This window comes from Quercus robur, chromosome 8 (genome assembly GCF_932294415.1).
Source record: "Quercus robur chromosome 8, dhQueRobu3.1, whole genome shotgun sequence".
NCBI lineage: Eukaryota > Viridiplantae > Streptophyta > Magnoliopsida > Fagales > Fagaceae > Quercus > Quercus robur.
Genome location: NC_065541.1, coordinates 30,459,486 through 30,478,868, shown reverse-complemented (window position 1 = coordinate 30,478,868; position 19,383 = coordinate 30,459,486). Strand labels below are relative to the sequence as shown.

Below are 19,383 nucleotides of genomic sequence, written 5' to 3'. Positions count from 1 at the left end.
GGCTTGTACATTTGGCATAGAAGGTGAATTTCCAAGGAGTGACAGTGGACATTCATCCATGGCTACAACACAAAATTATCAAGAACATTAATGGAAGAGTTGGAGAGAAAAAAGAAAAACACAATAATAGTGGGAAAAAAAATTATTTGAATGCATCAAAAGGACAAAGTCAATTATGAAATCAACACTCATAGAGAATGTATTATTTAAGCGTGATTGTATCTACAAAAATATATAATGCATTATTTAAGGGGTGACTATATCTACAAAAATTTCGAAACATGAAATGATCACCAACAAACTAGCTTATGATAACTCCTTAGAATAAGAAAAGTCACCACATAATGACTACAACTAGATTTTGATCAACAATATGAATGTGACTGCTATCTTTATATTACTTTACTCCTTAGCATAAAATTTAGTAAAGGGTAGGGAATTAGAATAGCACAATTAATTCTAAATGAAAATCATAACCTCACTTTATACTGCTAAGCTATGTTTATTTGCTAGGAAAATGGAGGACAAGAATATAAAATAGCTCATTGAATTTCTGTTAATTTTTTCAAATATTACTCAGAACAAAGAGTTCAACTCATTTGAGTTTAAAAGGTTTTGTTGGCTCAGTTGGAGTGCAGTTTTTATGTTTTGCTCTCAAAAATGCAAAGAAGCAGAGAACTTAAGCTTCATAGCATATGGGTCTATAAAATTCAAAATACATACTTCTGAATCAAAATATGCTGGGGTTTGATAGGGGCCTTAAACAAGCTTGCTGCTTCTATGACATATAAGTTTTTGTTTCTTAACTTAATAATAAATGATAAAATTGATTTACAGAACGAACTTGGTAAACAATCAAAAGAAAAAAATAGAATGGAGGAATCTAGCATACTTAGTGTTATCACAAGATTCACAACCAGTCAAGCAGCATTAAATTTGTAACAAAGTCCCATCCAAAGGACTTACTCCATGACAATGTCCCTCAGTACCTTGACCACCTTCTCAAGCAGCATTACCAGAAAAGGACTCACTCCAACATGAGATATAAGCTATTATACATAGAATCTTGGCAGATTAATAGCCATATAATATAATTCTCTTCATTGCTTATGATCTTGTCTCATAAATAAATTGCCAAAAAAAGTGTATATTTTGGCGTCTCTCTGATTTAGCATGTGCTTTTCCCCTTCTTTTATCATCTGATAATAACGTGTTTTTTTTAATAGAAGCCAAAGAGCATATGTCCAAACATTAGCTTCTTACCAAATTAATTAAATACGAAATCAACTGAAAAAAAAGAGACAATACTATAAACTCTTCAACCAAAAAAAAAAAAAAAAAAAAAACCTTATTCTGTTTTCTTAAATTTCTTAGATATCTCTCTCAGGCATTTTTAATCAAATAGTTGTAGGTAGCATACTCAAAATTAATAATGCAATACACATTCACTAGACTAGAGCTCACGGAAACCCAACCCCAAAAAATTAAACCAAACGAAGAAATTCCTATAAAAATTCACTCATGAAAAAAAGAAAAAACAAACGTACCATGTGTGGTTGTCGAATGGCAGTGGAAGCACAAGCCGCTGTCGAGACATTGGCAGCGATATGACGGAGCTATCTATCACGGTGGCTCTAGTTCCACATCTCTCCTCTCTCTGGTGGCTTTGGTTCTTTCCATCGGTTTCATGTTAATAACATTGAGTTGCTACTTCTTAATCTCATGTGTATTTCACATGATTTCATTTTGTTAGATTTTTTAACACTAAGCTAACAAAAGTATTGATTTGGTAGTTATGAATAGTTGAAGGAGTAAATTGGCCAATATAAAAGTTAAGGGGGTCTTTTGGCCAGTAGTTGAAAGTTTAGGGGGTGCATGAGCATTTTTTCCTATAAAATTGTTAAAAAAATATGGTGTAAAATGTATTATGATATAAATAAATAACATTAAAAATGCTTAATTTTATTATTTAAATTTAATATAGAATTACTTACTTCAGTTATTTTATCAAGTTTAATTGAATTGTCAATCTCTAAAATAGGATCAAAAAGTTTCTTCATAGTGTAGATCTCCCATCCTTGTTTGAGGTTATAGTCATTGAGTTCCAATTGGAAGACAAATGTTTTTCCAATAAGGTTTGCTATCTGCATAGGGAGGTCAAGCTCTTCAGGTACCTTGTAGAAACAGTAGTTCATAAATTGTATGTTCAATTATACTAAAGAATATATTAAGTAGTATTTGTGAATTTCGAATTCTCACCTATGAACATTTATTCATAAGTTCCTTTGCTGATATGTGGAGTAATTTTCCAGCCATAGAATCAAATAAAATCAATGTTGCCGATCTTGTGTCATCTTCAACTTTCAATTCAATTCTATACCTAAAAGGAGGCATGGTAGATATAATTTTAATTTGAATTTTTTTTTTCCCTTTTCCTTATAAATATTTATACTTTTATATTATACATACCTGGGGATTCGGAAGCTTGCAGGTTTGTTATAGCGATCACACCACAGGTATCCATCTCTTGGTTTAACCTTTCTACGACATATTTCGCAAGACATAAAATACCAACCAAAAGTTGTTTCAATTTTTGTAATCTTTCCATGGCAGGTGAAGATAGTCTCCTGGAATTTCAAATTTATTCAATGATTTATTTGTAAAATTTAACATGTCATTGACAATTTCATTTTTGGATTTTTCTTTTGAAGCTACTTTATTTTCAGAGTTTTAGACCATGTTTGGATTTCAGTCATTTTTTATGTTTCAGAGGTATTTTAGTCATTTTTATGTTTCAAGAGTATTTCGATCAATTTTTAGGTTTAACGGGTATTTTGGTCCATTTTTATGTTTCAGGAGTATTTTGGTCATTTTTTAGATTTCAAGGGTATTTTCGTCATTTTTTTTGTTTCGGGGGTATTTTGGTAATTTTATTTAGGTTTAGGGGGTATTTTGGTAATTTTTAGGCTTTGAGGGTATTTTGGTCATTTTTTTAGTTTCAATGGTATTTTAGTCATTTTTTAGGTTTCAGGGGTATTTTGGTCATTTTTTAGGTTTCAGGGATATTTTAGTTATTTTTTAGGTTTCGAGGATATTTTGATCATTTTTAGTGATTTTTTTTTTAGCATATTTGGTCTTTTTTAGGCTTAGGTGGCATTTTGGTAAATTTAAAGGATTTTATGGGTGGGTTTGGATTTTAGTAACTGGGTTAATTATTGGCATTTTAGTAATTTTAATTATTGGGTAATTGGGTGGGTTGGCTTTCACTCATAATAACTGGGTTAAGTTGGGTTTGGATTAGAAGTAATTAGTTAAATATACAATAAATGAGTAAATGGGTTTCATGTACCCAACCCAATTATGCCCACCCCAAACCCACCTGAACCCTCCCATTTGACACCCCTAACTCTAGTAGGTTTATTTCTCTTATTTGATGTTTATATGTGTGATATTTGATCAAGTCTTTATTAAGTTGGTAATGAATTAGATAATTGCATATATGTATAATTGCACTTTGCAGTTTGCATAATTGCAAAATTCTAGTCAAAATTTTGGGCACAATGCAACAATAGAAACGGTATTCCAAGAAGAGATGAAACTGAGTGACCATTCCATTACAAGAATTGCATTTCAATTTCCATTACAACATACCAAAACGAGTGGCCATCACAATTGTCATTACATTAAGCAAGATATTAGACTACTAATCTCTCAAAACGATTGTCACTACAATCTTCCAAACTACAATTCACCTATTCTAAATACAAGTGCTTTTCTTGGCCTTTTGCTTTCACTAAACAAACTAAAATGGCCAAAAAACAACAAACAAACTTAATGCCAAGCAAAAAAAGTAATTTTCTCTCTCGCTTTTGTTGAACATAAATATTCTTAGCAATCATTCTCTTCCTCATAATGTTCTTCTTCAATTTCAACTAGATTTCCATAACAAATTTGTCATCTTCTAAATTAACAATCTTCATCTGATGTGCATTTTATCGTCCACTAACTTCACAATTGTAACTTCCAACTTGTTAACCCTTCATAATAACCTAAGGATGATTTGCTTAGCTTTGGTTCAAATTTCATCATCAATCCATAGTATAAAGTTGCACTGTTTGCAATTTTTAAAAAATATAGATAATTATCCAAGTTTATTAATTTGTAAAAATTGGAGACATGTAACAATTGTAAGGTAAAGTCATACTTGACAACCCCAATATTTTTTTAGCCAAGATTCAAATCTGTCTTAACTATTGCAGTTACATATCATTTCATTTCACCACTTTATTGTTGCAATGATTCAGTCTTCCAAATCTACTTGAAGAACTCCCACTTGACATAGCCTATGATGATGCCGTAAAATCACCAGTGAGCTACACAATCCTCGCATGCTTGAACTAATAACCTGCAAGAAGAAAGAAGTGATCTAACAGAGGGCACCGGTGTGGTGCCGGCCAAATACCCTCCGAAGGTCAAGTTAAAACTATTCTATACTCTAGAGTGCTAGAGAAGGGGAAATTATGTGTACCTTGATTTGTGAGGGTATTGGGGCTTTTATAGTAGTAGAAGGTTGGCCTTTCTTCCTTGATGTAGAAGTCTTTTCCTTATAGGACTCTACTTGAGTAATCCCAAACGTAATGGACAAGATATTTCCTTGTAGAGAGGGTCTTTCATTAACGCGCGTATCTTCCGGAATTCTCCTTGCACTAGGATTCTGATTTCCTTTGGGATTCTATCGGATTTCAAACGTGTGTAACAAGTATTTTAAGTTATGCCAGGCCCTAGGCTCTCACCTGTTGCCGACCCATGGGCTAGGATCCGTCAGGCCCAACGTGGTGAAGGTTTGTCATGCTAATTTTTACCCCTTCAGCTGCCCCCTTCACCCTATGGTCCGTCATGATTTAGGTTTTGTCGTCAATTGTAGGTAATGTCTAGTGCGTCAAGTAATCAGTCAGTAGTTCATGATGGGGCGGAATACGAGGAAATATACCCGTCCGATCATAAAGACCCAGAAAGTCCCGGCGAAGAGAGGAATCCGTCCGCCTCTTCCTTGTCCTCAACAAATGAGGATATGGAGATGGTTGAGCTAGAAGATACGTCTGATGATGGCGAGGATCAACCATTGGGATCCGTCATCAGTGGTGATGGACTTAGGGAGTTCATCATGCTACTAGAGTGGACGGTGCATAAATTCACATCCGTCATCAAGGAGAAACATTTCAACACTTTTAGGGCTAACTTTCAAATTTCGGACTACATTCCAATCCATCTACCCTACGTATCAGAGAAATGTTATTACAAGGGGGTAGAAGGTGTCAGAGTGTACGAGTAGATGCTGAAGGCAGGACTTAGGTTTCCGCTAAGTACCCTACATAGAAAACTTTTAAAATATTTGGGTCTTTCCGTCACCCAGATATCCCTAAACGCCTGGAGGCTCTTCATAGCAATGGAGATTCTCTATGGTGCTATGACAGATGGTGCTGGGAGGCTGACGATGTGTGAATTCCTTCATTGCGACCATCCAGACGAAATTGACAGGCCAAGGGGAATGTATAGTTTTACCAGTATGAGCCCATTGTTGAAGGTCATTTTTGAAACACCCAACTCAAATAGAGCCTGGAAGAGTCGTTACTTCTTCCTAGAGGGTGATGAGTGGATAAGTCGTCCAGGAGAGACGGAGTATATGCCCGTCGACATAACTTGGGGAGTATTTCATTCATCTCGTATGCATCCGTCCTAATTTGCAAATTCTTTTTATATTCGTCAGTTATGATTCTTTCTTCTAACCGTCCATTTCCTTTGTAGGTAGACGGTGCCCACAAGTTAGTATTGAGGAATTTAGTTTCCTTGAGAAGATTTTTCAAAAGACCAAGTCGGAAGAAAGGACTTGGGCGAAGTTGGTAAATCCAAACACCATTCACTGGTATTGTGATGGTCCTGAACCCACTCCTGAAGCCAACAGATATAACGAAAGAATTCACAGACGTAAGTCCGTCAACCTTCATTTTGTATAAACGGCTTCAACTTAGTTAATAACTTTATTCGTCCTTTTTTGCAGAGATGGACGATGTTAATAGGAGGGCTCTGATAAAGGCACAGGCTGCCAAAAGAAAAGAGTCCGGCGAGGTGGTTCCTAAGGGGACGGCTCCGTCGATAAAAAGAAAGCTTCTGTCCAAATCTGACCGTCCACTTAAGCAACAGAAAGTCTCTCTGGAACCCATCGTCGGGTTAATGGCTGAGGGTTCAAAGACCGTCACCCCATTAAAGCATGGGTCAGGCAAAGGTTTGATGAAGGCCCCGTCCACAAGCCAAGAGAAGCCTCCTCCTCTCCTTCGTGACGACTCCAAATTCGCCCTGAAGAAGCTTTCTTCTATAATCTCGTTTGAGGATTACAAGGATTTGGGTAATCACTCGACAGAGGCAATGGGGGAGACGGGTCTCTTTTCTGTTGCATAGGTAATGTTTGTCCGTTGGTTTACGCCCGTCCACTCTACTTTGTTCTTGTCTAACACTCTTAACTTGTTTGTTCCAGTCCTTGGTCATGATGAAGGGCCTAATGGATCGGTGCCTTAACCGTGAGGCGGCCTTGGAATGTGTGCGAGCAAAGGAGGAGCAGACGGAGGGTGAGCTGAGTCAACTTAACAAGTGGAAGTCCACTATGGAGAAGAAGTTTGACCTTTCAGAACAAGTAAGGAAAGAGTTTGAGCAAAAGACGGATGAGGCAGGGAAGGCCGTAAAGGTCAAAGAAAAGGAAATCCAAGACTTGAAGGAAAAGCTCCGCCAAGCTAAGGAGGTAGTGGTATGAGAATACCATGTATTGGAAAGCAACGAGCACTAGCAGAGCCGGTTAAAGAGCTGGAAGAGGTGAGACTTGATGACACACGGCCTGAACAGACGACTAAAATTGGCACACTAGTTAGTTGGTTGGTGCGCTAAACGCTCATGACTTTCCTCAGAGATAACCAAGACGTGTTCGCCTGGAGTTATGAAGACATGCCAGGAATCGACCCCTCAGTCATGGTCCACAAGTTAAATGTGTCACCCTCATTCCCTCCAATCCGACAAAAGAAACGATTCTTCCCCTAGGAGCGGGACAAGGCCATAGCTGAGAAAGTTCGAAAGTTACTAGAGGCAGGTTTCATCCGAGAAGTATATTACCCCAACTGGTTGGCAAACGTCGTCATGGTTAAAAAGGCCAACGGAAACTGAAGGATGTGCGTAGATTTCACGGACCTCAACAAGGCTTGCCCTAAAGACAGCTACCCACTCCCACGAATAGATACCTTGGTAGATTCGACTACAAGACACCAACTCCTAAGTTTTATGGACGCTTTCTCGGGCTACAACCAGATTAGGATGGACATTTTATGGACGCTTTCTCGGGCTACAAGCCAGGGATTATTCTGCTACAAGGTGATGCCTTTCGGACTTAAAAATGCTGGGGCAACATACCAAAGGCTAATGAACAAGATGTTTGCACATCAAATCGGCAGGAACATACAGGTTTATGTTGACGACATGTTGGTAAAAATCCTGCATGAAGTTGATCACCTAGACGACCTCAGGGAGACATTTGACGCACTCCGATCATTCAACATGAAGCTGAATCCAAACAAGTGCGCGTTTGAAGTGACAGCCGGGAAATTCTTGGGCTTCATGGTGTCCTAAAGAGGAATAGAGGTCAACCCAGAGAAGGTGCGGGCCATAATGGAGTTGGAGCCACCAAGGATGGTTAAGGAGGTCCAAAGTTTAAACGGAAAGATTGTAGCCCTAAACAGGTTCGTCTTAAGGGCGACGGACAGGTGTCTACCATTCTTCCGCACTCTAAGGAAATCATTCGAGTGGACGGATGAATGCCAGACGACATTCAACGACTTAAAGGCATATCTCTCATCTCCACTGTTGCTCAGTCCATCCATGCTGGGAGAAGAGCTTTACCTATATTTAGCTATTTCAAAAGCTGCTGTAAACGCAGCTTTGGTAAGAGAGGAGGATGGATCCCAAAAACCAGTCTACTTTACTAGCCGAGAACTTTGAGGGGTAAAAGAGAGGTACCCCCAGATGGAGAAGTTGGCTTTTGCGTTGATAATCGCGGCGCGAAGACTTAAGCCATACTTCCAAGCGCATATCATCGTTGTCTTAACGGACAAAAGCCATGAGTAGCCCAGAAGCAGCAGGAAGAATGGCTTTGTAGGCAATAGAGCTGAGCGAGTTTGACATCCAATATCGCCCGCAGACGGCCGTAAAAGGGCAAGTAGTAGCTAACTTCATCGTCGAGTTCATTCTCGGAGACGACCAGGTGGCAGAAGAGAAAGGACAATGGAATATCTATACAGACAGATCTTTGAATAGACGAGCCGGAGGAGCTGGCGTAGTGATCCAAACTTCGAAGGGAGACAAGATCCAATGTATGATCCAACTGGATTTCCCCACAACTAACAACGAGGCAGAGTATGAAGCCTTGGTGGCAGGGCTAAACCTCGCAAAGGCTGCAGGTGCAGAAAGCATAGTCGTACACTGCGATTCACAAGTGGTAACGAGTCAGATCAATGGCGACTATGAGTGCAAGAACGATAGAATGAAGAGGTATTTAGAAGAAGTAAAATACCGAATCAGTGACCTCAAAGTCAAATTCATTCAGATCCCAAGGGAAGAAAACGAATGTGCCGACCATTTAGCAAAAGTTGCATCAGCCGAGTTTATGCTTGTCCCCGAACAGGTATTATCATTCGTTCAACTCTCCTCACTTATCGATAACGGAATAAGTATGCAGGAAGTAGACTTTGAATGCAATTGGACTACGCCATTGATATCCTACCTAAAACTGGCGTGTTACCAGACGAGAAGGGCGCCGCAAGAAAGTTGAAGGTCCAAGCATCACGGTTTGTGCAGATGAAGAACGTCTTATATAAAAGAGGGTTCTCTCGATCGTACCTGAGGTGTTTAAGCCAAGAGGAAGCAAATTACGTAATGAGAGAAGTACACGAGGGTATTTGCTGAAACCATTCAGGCACGCGATCATTAGTACACAAGTTGATTCGAGCAGGATACTACTGGCCTACAATGCTGAAGGACGCGCAAGCTTATGTCTAGTCCTGTGACAAGTGCCAGAGGTTCAACAATTTCATTAGACAGCCGTCCGAAGAACTGACCCCTATGACGGCACCCTAGCTGTTCGCACAATGGGGACTTGATATCATGGGTCCATTCCCGACGGCGATCCGGTAGCTAAAATTCCTGGTTCTTGGCATAGACTACTTCACTAAGTGGGTAGAAGCGAAAGCCTTAGCCACCATCACGAAGAAGAACATCTGATGTTTTGTTTGGAGGAATATCATATGCAGGTACGGGATACCCAGAGTACTGGTCTCTCACAATGGTAAGCAATTCGACAACAGCGCATTCAGAGACTTCTGCTCAGAGCTAGGGATCAAGAATCACTACTTGTTGCCCACACACCCACAGGCAAATGGGCAAGTCGAAGTCACGAACCGGTCCTTACTCAAGATAATCAAGACCCGGCTCGAGGGGGCAAAGGGTATCTGGCCAGACGAATTACCGAGCGTCCTATGGGCATACTGAACCACGGCAAGAACACCCACTAGAGAAACACCATTTCGACTTGCATATGGAACTGAAGCTGTCATTCCCATAGAAGTGGGGCTCACGAGCTACCGAGTGGAGAGCTACAACGAAGACAAGAACAAAGAGACTATGCGCCTCCAGCTCGGCCTAGTGGATGAAGTCAGAGCAGCAGCAGAGTAGAGGTTGGCGCGTTATCAGAATCTCATGGCAAAACACCACAACACCAAAGTGAGGCATAGGGACTTTCAGGCCGGTGATCTTGTACTACAGAAAGTAATGGGTGCCGCTAGAGATCCTTCGCAAGGAAAGCTCGGCCCCAACTGGGAAGGACCCTACAGGATCGCATCATGGCAGAGGAAGGGGACCTACCACCTCGAGACAATGGACGGACAAAAGCTGCAGCACCCATTGAACACGGAGCATCTACAGAAATACTATCAGTAGAGATAATATGAAAGACAGCGATGATCCCTAATTTCCCAGTTTATTTAATTTTAGCTACAATTACTAGTTTTCCTTTAATAATTTTTGCTACAATATTTTGTGCCTTTTTAAGCCCAAGGGGGTAGGTACTTTTCGTACAAACGCATTTTCTTTTTAAAGAGGAATTATTCAGACACTACTGTGTTTTTCTACTTAAATTCTAAAAAAAAAGGACGGATAACCGTGGGTGCAGATGACTACCAAAGTCCACAAAGTGGACGGATCACCTATAGGGTGAGAATATCTACAAAGTCCACAATGTGGACTGATCACCCATAAGGTGAAAATATTTACAAAATTCACAAAATGGAAGGATCACCAATAGGATGAAAATAGTTATAAAGTCCACAAAGTGGACGGATCACCCATAAGGTGAAAATATTCATAAAGTCCACAAAGTGGACGGATCACCCATAAGGTGAAAATATTTACAAAGTTCACAAAGTGGACGGATCATCGATAAGGTGAAAATAGTTATAAAGTCCACAAAGTGGACGGACACAAGCCTATCAACTGCATAGATCACCCCGTTAGGTGAAAATTTCCAAGTCCACAATAAAGGACTGGATAGGTTACCTAAATATTCAAGTAGGATGGATCGTCCAAAAACAAAAACTATACAAGTCCATAAAAATGGCCAGTTCTCCGTATAATGAACAACTTGAAGAGGACGGATATTATGCATCATTCAAATAATAAAGATTCATATAGCAAGCATAAATTGTAAAATAATGCAATAATGACGAATAAAACCCTCAGAGGGTAATTGTTTAATACACAAAATTAAGAACGGATCATTCTCAAAAAAAAAAAAAAACAATCTACATTTTCGGGTCGGCATCTTGAACATTTTTTGCTGGAGCTGATTCTCCGTTGCCTTGAACTGCCTCCTCAGCAAAGAGGTTGTCTGTGTTCTCTGAGGCGACGGGCAAAGCAAACGTCTGACCTTAGTCGTTAACCTTTATCATTGACACATCCAGTTCAGGGTAGGCTTTCTTAACTTGACGGAGCGCGTCATCAAAACCTTGAAGGAATGAGCCCCTTAGCTCGCCCAATAAAGCGTCGAAATCACGGTATTCTCGGACGACTACCTCCTTAGCTTGACGGAGCTTTTCCTTCAAGTCTTGGATTTCCTTTTCTTTGACCTCCAGGGCCTTCCTCGCCTCATCCATATTTTGCTCAAGCTCTTTCCTTACCTGTTCTGAAAGGTCAAACTTCTTCTCCATAGAGGACTTCTACTTGTTAAGTTGACTCAACTCACCCTCCGTCTGCTCTGCCTTTGCTCGCACACGTTCCAGGGCCGCCTCACGGTTAAGGCACCGATCCATTAGGCCCTTCATCATGACCAAGGACTGGAACAAACAAGTTAAGAGTGTTAGACAAAAACAAAGTAAAGTGGACAGGCGTAAACCGACAGACAAACATTACCTGTGCAACAGTAAAGAGACCCGTCTCCCCCATTGCCTCCGTCGAGTGATTACCCAAATCCTCGTAATCCTCAAACGAGATTATAGAAGAAAGCTTCTCCAGGGCGAATTTGGAGTCGTCACAAAGGAGAGGAGGAGGCTTCTTTTGGCTTGTGGACGGGGCCTTCATCAAACCTTTGCCTGACCCATGCTTTAATGGGGTGACGGTCTTCGAACCCTTAGCCATTAACCCGACAATGGGTTACAGAGAGACTTTCTGCTGCTTAAGTGGACGGTTAGATTTGGACGGAAGCTTTCTTTTTATCGACGGAGCCGTCCCCTTAGGAACCACCTCGCCAGACTCTTTTCTTTTGGCAGCCTGTGCCTTTATCAGAGCCCTCCTCTTAGCATCGTCCATCTCTGCAAAGAAGGACAGATAAAGTTATTAACTAAGTTGAAGCCGTTTATACAAAATGAAGGTTGACGGACTTACGTCTGTGAATTCTTTCGTTATATCTGATGGCTTCAGGAGTGGGTTCAGGACCGTCACAATACCAGTGAATGGTGTTTGGATTTACCAACTTCGCCCAAGTCCTTTCTTCTGGCTTGGTCTTTTGAAAAATCTTCTCGAGGAAACTAAACTCCTCAATACTAACTTATGGGCGTTGTCTACCTGCAGAGGAAATGGACGGTTAGAAGAAAGAATCATAACTGACGAATATAAAAAGAATTTGAAAATTAGGATGGATGCATACGAGATGAATGTAATACTCCCCAAGTTGTGTCGACGGGCATATACTCCATCTCTCCTGGATGGCTCATCCACTCATCACCCTCTAGGAAGAAGTAACGACTCTTCTAGTCTCTATTTGAGTCGAGTGTTTCAAAAATGACCTTCAACAATGGGCTCCTACTGGCAAAACTATACATTCCCCTTGACCTGTCAATTTCATCTGGACGGTAGCAATGAAGGAATTCACGCACCGTCAACCTCCTAGCACCGTTTGTCATAGCACCATAGAGAATCTCCATTGCTATGAAGACCCTCCAGGTGTTTGGGGATATCTGGGTGACGGCCAAACCCAAATATTTTAAAAGTTCTCTATGTAGGGTACTTAGTGGAAACCTAAGTCTCGCCTTTAGCATCTGCTCGTACATTCCGACACCTTCTACCCCCTCGTAATAACATTTCTCTGATACGTAGGGTAGACGGATTGGAATGTAGTCTGAAATTTGAAAGTTAGTCCTAAAAGTGCTGAAATGTTTCTCCTTGATGACGAATGTGAATTTATGCACCGTCCACTCTGGCAGCATGATGAACTCCCTAAGTCCATCAGCACCGATGACGGATCCCAATGGTTGATCCTCGCTGTCATCAGACGTATCTTCTAGCTCAACCATCTCCATATCCTCATTTATTGAGGACGAGGAAGAGGCGGACGAACTCCTCTCTTCGCTGGGACTTTCTGGGTCTTTATGACCGAATGGGTATACTTCCTTGTATTCCGCCCCGTCACGAACTACTGACTGATTACTTGACGCACTAGACATTGCCTACAATTGACGACAAAACCTAAATCATGACGGACCATAGGGTGAAGGGGGCAGCTAAAGGGGTAAAAATTAGCATGACGAACCTTCACCACGTTGGGCCTGACGGATCCTAGCCCATGGGTCGGCAATAGGTGAGAGCCCAGGGCCTGGCATGACTTAAAATACTTGTTACACACGTTTGAAATCCGGTAGAATCCCAAAGGAAATCAGAATCCTAGTGCAAGGAGAATTCCAGAAGATACGCGTGTTAATGAAAGACCCTCTCTACAAGGAAATGTCTTGTCCATCACGTTTGGGATTACTCAAGTAGAGTCCTATAAGGAAAAGACTTCTACATCAAGGAAGAAAGGCCAACCTTTTACTACTATAAAAGCCCCAATACCCTCACAAATCAAGGTGTGCATAATTTTCCCTTCTCTAGCACTCTAGAGTTGAGAATAGTTCTAACTTGACCTTCGGAAGGTATTTGGCTGGCACCACACCAGTGCCCTCTGTTAGATCACTTCTTTCTTCTTGTAGGTTGTTAGTTCAAGCATGGGAGGATCGTGTAGCTCACTAGTGATTTTACGGCATCATCAGTTGACGCCATCTATGGGAAGACGAAGAGTTTAGCCAGACTATCGCCTCCTGGACATAAGAGTTGCATGGTACTCACTCGTTCAATGGCTACCACCAACAACGTTCAAGGAGACGAGCCGCCAAGATCTACTGCATTAGAGAGGCAGGTCCAAACTCTTATTGCAGCAGTAGAATGACTCACAAAATAGAACCATGATCTGGAGGAGCAGCTACGCCAAAGGAATGCAGGACATAACATTCAGGAGGAAAACCAAGAAGGTACTAGTGCCGAACGAAGGGACCAAGAGAAGCTAGAGGGTTGCAACACCCCAAGCAGACCAGAGCAGCAAAACATGATCCTTTCATCTCTCATGGATTCGGCCCCTCTGCCTATTATCGCAGAGATGCAGGCGATTAAGGAGCAGATGGAGGTCATGATGAATGCCCTCAAGGGACGAGTGTCCAATGATTTTGATGACCTGGTAAACAGAACTGACTCACCATTCACTACCTTCGTCAACTCATTCCCCCTGCCACAGAAATTCTGCATGCCCCAGATTGAAAGCTACGACGGGGTCAAAGACCCCCTCGATCATCTAGAGACTTTCAAGACCCTAATACACCTTCAAAGGGTACCAGACGAGATCATGTGTAAGGCCTTCCCAACGATGCTGATGGGCCCTGTGAGGGTTTGGTTCAGTAGATTGACACCAAGCTCCATCAATACTTTCAAGGAGTTGAGCGCCCAGTTCACCTCGCACTTCATAGGGAGACATAGGTACAAAAGGTCCACCGTGTGCTTAATGAGCATCAAGCAGCGAGAAGACGAGATGCTGTGGTCCTACATAACTCGTTTCAACAAGGAGGCCCTTTCAATTGACGAAGCTGACGATAAGATACTCGTAGCTACATTCACTAACGGGCTGCGGAAGGGTAAGCTTTTGTTTTCTTTATACAAGAATGACCCAAAGACCATGATGGACGTACTCTACAGAGCCATCAAATACATGAATGCAGAAGATGCATTGCTAGCCCGCGAAGAGAAGCCCAAGAAGAGGGAGAGACAGGAGGACACACGACAGGATAGAGGGCGAAAGGTTGCTAGAATCGGAGATCAACGAGATGAAAGGCGCCCTAGACCCCCCACTGGAAAGTTCACCAATTTCACCCCATTAACCGCCCCGATAAATCAAGTCTTGATGCAGATCAAAGATGAAGGAGCACTGACGTTCCCTGGTAAACTAAAGGGAGATCCCAATAAAAGGCCAAGGGACAAGTATGGTCACTTTCACCGGGACCACGGGCACGACACAGCCAACTGCTATGATCTGAAACAGCAGATTGAGGCCCTTATTAGACAAGGGAAGCTATAGAGATTCGTCAGCAAGGAAAGAACCGATCCGCCCTAGGAACAGGCCCCATGACGGGAGAACGAGTGCCCTAGACCACCTATAGGGGACATAAGAATGATCCTAAGGGACATAACCGCAGCCAGATCTTCCAAAAAAGCCTGCAAAACCTACCTCAGAATGGTCCATAGCATCCAACTTACAGGATCCGTACCCAAGATGCTGCGAATAGATACCCCGTTATCGGATTTTCAGAGGATGATGCTCGGAGACTTCACCATCCTCATGACGACGCACTTGTGGTCAGCTTGCAAATAGGGGATTATAACATGCATCGGGCCCTCGTCGACAACAGCAGCTCAGCGGACATCCTGTACTACCCGGCATTCCAGCAAATGAGAATTGACAGGGAACGGTTAACCCCAACGAATGCCCCACTTGTGGGATTTGGGGGAACGAAGGTGTTCCCCTTAGGTGCAATAACACTATCTGTGATGGCAGGTGACTATCCTTAGCAGATCACTAAGGAGGTAACTTTTATCGTAGTCGACTGCTCATCCGCCTACAATGCCATCCTCAGGCGGCCCACTCTCAATTCCTGGAAGGCAGTGACTTCAACATACCACCTGATGATTAAATTCTCGACGGTGTATAGGGTGGGAGAACTGTGAGGAAATCAAATAGCAGCACGGGAATGCTATATTGTCATGTTAGAAATGGAGGATCGTGTAGCTCACTGGTGATTTTACAGCATCATCAGCCTACAATATATAATATTGTGTAGTAAATTAATACAACTTTGAACAATACAATTAGTCCCATTCACAACTTTGAAGTAAAGAGAAAACAGAGAACAGTGGCTTGTCATAGTCAACTATATTTATCAAGTGATTGTTTTGCTCCCTTAAACTTAATACTAAAAGAACGGTAAGGAGAATTGAAATGGAGTTATAACTTTGGGCTTCGTGTGTTTTCGATTGCTTAGAGGGAAATTATAATCAGAATGAAATTTAGGGTGGAAAAGTATAATTTATCTCTATATATTTTCATTTTTTTTTTCAAAAAAAGAGTGCTCAGTTTGTTTTCATTATCAAGATTTAATTTTTGAAAATATAGAAGGCTATATAATGTTAGTATGCCACAATTTTATTCATTTATTTATAGAATAGAATTTAAATCTTGTGGCATCTTCTTTTTTTATTTTTTTATTTATAAAGGTAAGAATGCACTTTTGGTTCCTACATTTTGGGCCGATTCTCGATCTGGTCTCTAAATTGATTTTGCTCTTAGGTCAGTCCATGATTTTAGAAAATCGATTCTATTTTGATCTCTTCCATCAACCAAGTAACAGAAAAATCAAACGTAGCAGACGGAGCGCATTGTTGGCAAGTTAAATGCTAACGTGGCTAATTATAATGCTGACGTGGTCATTAAAAAAATATTCTAAAATGCCACATCAGCAAATAAATTAATTAAAAATAAAAGAAAAAAAATTTTTAATTTCTCAATTTTAATTTTAATTGTAAAAAAAAAAAAAAAATACAATCTAGTTAAAAAGAGTAATTAATTTTTTTTTTCTTTTCATTATTTTTGGAAGAACAAAGTAATGTGCTCTTCATGTTCTTCGAGAAAGAACATGAAGATTGCCCAGAAAATTAAAATGATCAATATTTTCTTTTCTTTTATTACATTTTCTTAGCAAATAGACATGCAAAGATTCATTCAAAATCCCCATCCTTCACCGAAACCTCCAACAAATCAAACCCATAAACCCAGAAAAATAATCAAATCCACATGAAATAAAATAAAATAAAAAACCCAGAAATTTAAAATAAACCTAGCAACAACTCGAAACCCAGCCCCAACCCATATTGTTGTGCTCAGCATTTTTGGTCAATTGCCTCATCGAAACCCAGAAAATACCTTGCAATTCAAAGCCCAAACCAACAACAAACCCAACCAAAGATCACCGATCTGACTAACCAACAAACTAATCCTGCAATCTGAAACCCACATAAATAGATTAGATCACCAGTCACCGCCACTATCACCAATTAGTCCATCAAGCCACTACAACCCACACCAACAACAAACCCATCCAACGATCCACCCCCACCCACCACTTCCCAACCATTGATCCCAGAGAGAGCTTTAGAGATTTTCCCAGATCCACGATCTGAGACAGAGACTTTAGAGCTTTATAAAGATGAAAGAGAGAGGGAGATTTTGATCTAAGAAAGAGAGCTTCAGAGATTTTCTTTTGGGTAAGCAAACCTAGATCTACTATCTCTCTCTTCCCCCAACCTCCAACCCAATCGGCTCCTTTCAATGCAGACTAAGGTCTAGTCCATCGACTACAACTCGGTCCGTCCCCCGCTACTCATTCCTCTCCTCATCGTGGGATGACTCCACCACCACCACCACTAGTAAGAGAGGAAAAGAAAGAGGGTGAGTTAGAGAGAGAGATCTAAACTTGCTTTCGAAGAGAGAGAGAGAGAGAGAGCTTGATAGAGTTATGAATCTTTGGATTTTTTTCTTTTAGGTCTGTGGGGGGTTTTCAAATGTTTTTTTTTTTTTTTTTTGAAATTTTAATTTTGTGTCTAAAAACTGATATATTCAAATTTTGTGATGTGTTTGTTTGTCAAGAAAGTTCAACGATATTTGAGAAAGCTGCTATAATTTTTTTCCTCAATCTTTAAAACTGAAAAATAATATTTTATTTTCATTTTTTATTTATTTTTAATTAAACTAGAATTGAAAAATAAAAATTATTTTTATTTTTTAATTTAGAAAATACTGATATGGCTTTTTTTTTCTTTTTCTTTTTTTTTTTAATTCGGAAAATGTTGATGTGGCATTTAAAAAATGTCAAATAAAACATTTTATTATCCACGTCAGCATCTAACATGCCAATAATGCGCTCCGTTTGCCACGTCTAATTTTTCTGTTACTAGGTTGACGGCAAAGACCAAAACAGAATTGATTTTCTGAAATCAGAGACTGGCTTAAGAGCAAAATCAATTTAGAAACCAAATCAAGAGTCAGCCCAAAATGTAAAGACTAAAAGTGCATTTTTGCCTTTTTTTTTTTTTTTTTTTTTATATTCAATCCCGTGACATCATGTACATTCTTTTATTTCTAAAACTTAACTATTTAATTTTATCCAAAAAAAAAAAAAAAACCTTAACTATTTAACTGTAAGATATTCATATTCTAGAATTTGGTAACTCAATTGGTACCTCTTAGAATTTCCAATGAAGGCATTAGAATTCAAATCTCTCTACCCAATTATATTAAATATAAAAGTATATATGTATAATAAGAGCTATAAAATATTCATAGAAAAGTATTCAAGTATAAGAAGTTCCATGGGCCAAAATTGGGAATTAAACCCATTTTCCTAGCTATATAACTAATAGGCATGGTTTCAAAAGTATATATTTTACTAACATCTCGAATCTTAAAGACTCGATTTTGGGCTCTAAATCGAGTCTCAAAGACTTGGTTTTCATGGTCTGATTACATTTGATGTGGCATTTTTTTCACGTGGCGTCCACCTGGAAATCGAGTCTCTAAGACTCGATTTATAAGCCCTTTACAAAACAAGTATAATGCACACCCTTTACACCTTCTCATCTCATCAAAGAGAGAGAGAGAGAGACTAGTAACAGAGACATGGGTTGTAGTTAGTCGAAGACCGAGATCGGAGTGGGTCCATGGGTGGGTGGGTTTCAAGTTGGCGTGGGCCGTGTGTGGTCGTAGGGAGTGGGTGGCCGTTGGTGCTCGTGGCTAGCTGTGGGTCGGGTTTAGATCGTCGTGGGTCGCCGTGGGTTGAAAAAGCTGAGTAGAATGGGTTTTCTTGGTGGATTAGTTCTTTGTAACTTCGTTTTTTTTTTAAGTTCTTATGGGTTCTGGGGTTTTCATCACTGTGTATTTTGGGAATTTAGAGACAGTTCCATATATGAAGCGATCCCATTTTGTGCTTTTGTCAAAAAGCATGGAGAGGAGGCTGGGAGAGACTTAGAAAGAAGAAGAACAAGAACTCAGCTGTTTTTTTATTTTTTATTTTTTTATTTTTATTTTTTGTATAAGTCTGTTTGTGGCTTGTAGGATAAATCGAGCTTCTAACTGTCGAGATATAAATTGAGTTTCTGAGATTCGATTTCCAGGTGGACCACATCAGACTTGATCAGAACATCAAAATCGAGTTTCTGAGACTCGATTTATAAGCCCTAAATCGAGTTTTTGATACTCAAGATGTTAATAAAAAATATAGTTTCAAAACAGTATCTACTAACTATATAGTTGGACAATTGGGGTTAATGGCCAGATTTGGAGAGAGAGAGAGAGAGAGAGAGAGAGAGAGAGAGAGAGAGAGAGAGAGAGAGAGAGAGAGAGAGAGAGAGAGAGAGAGAGAGAGAGAGAGAGAGAGAGAGAGAGAGAGAGAG

At 40.2% G+C, this 19,383-nt stretch overlaps 1 protein-coding gene across 1 annotated transcript; it reads left to right on the top strand.

Annotated features, from left to right (window-relative positions):
- The first annotated feature begins 13,939 nt into the window (after positions 1-13,939).
- On the top strand, positions 13,940-14,959 carry LOC126696136 (uncharacterized). The gene has a single exon (XM_050392921.1). It carries the CDS (start codon positions 13,940-13,942, stop codon positions 14,957-14,959), a length of 1,020 nt encoding a protein of 339 aa, XP_050248878.1.
- Positions 14,960-19,383: the final 4,424 nt, after the last annotated feature.

What these genes read in the sequence shown, in the direction of transcription:
- LOC126696136 (XM_050392921.1), top strand. Translation starts at nt 13,940, where the DNA reads ATGATCCTTTCATCTCTCATGGATTCGGCCCCTCTGCCTATTATCGCA.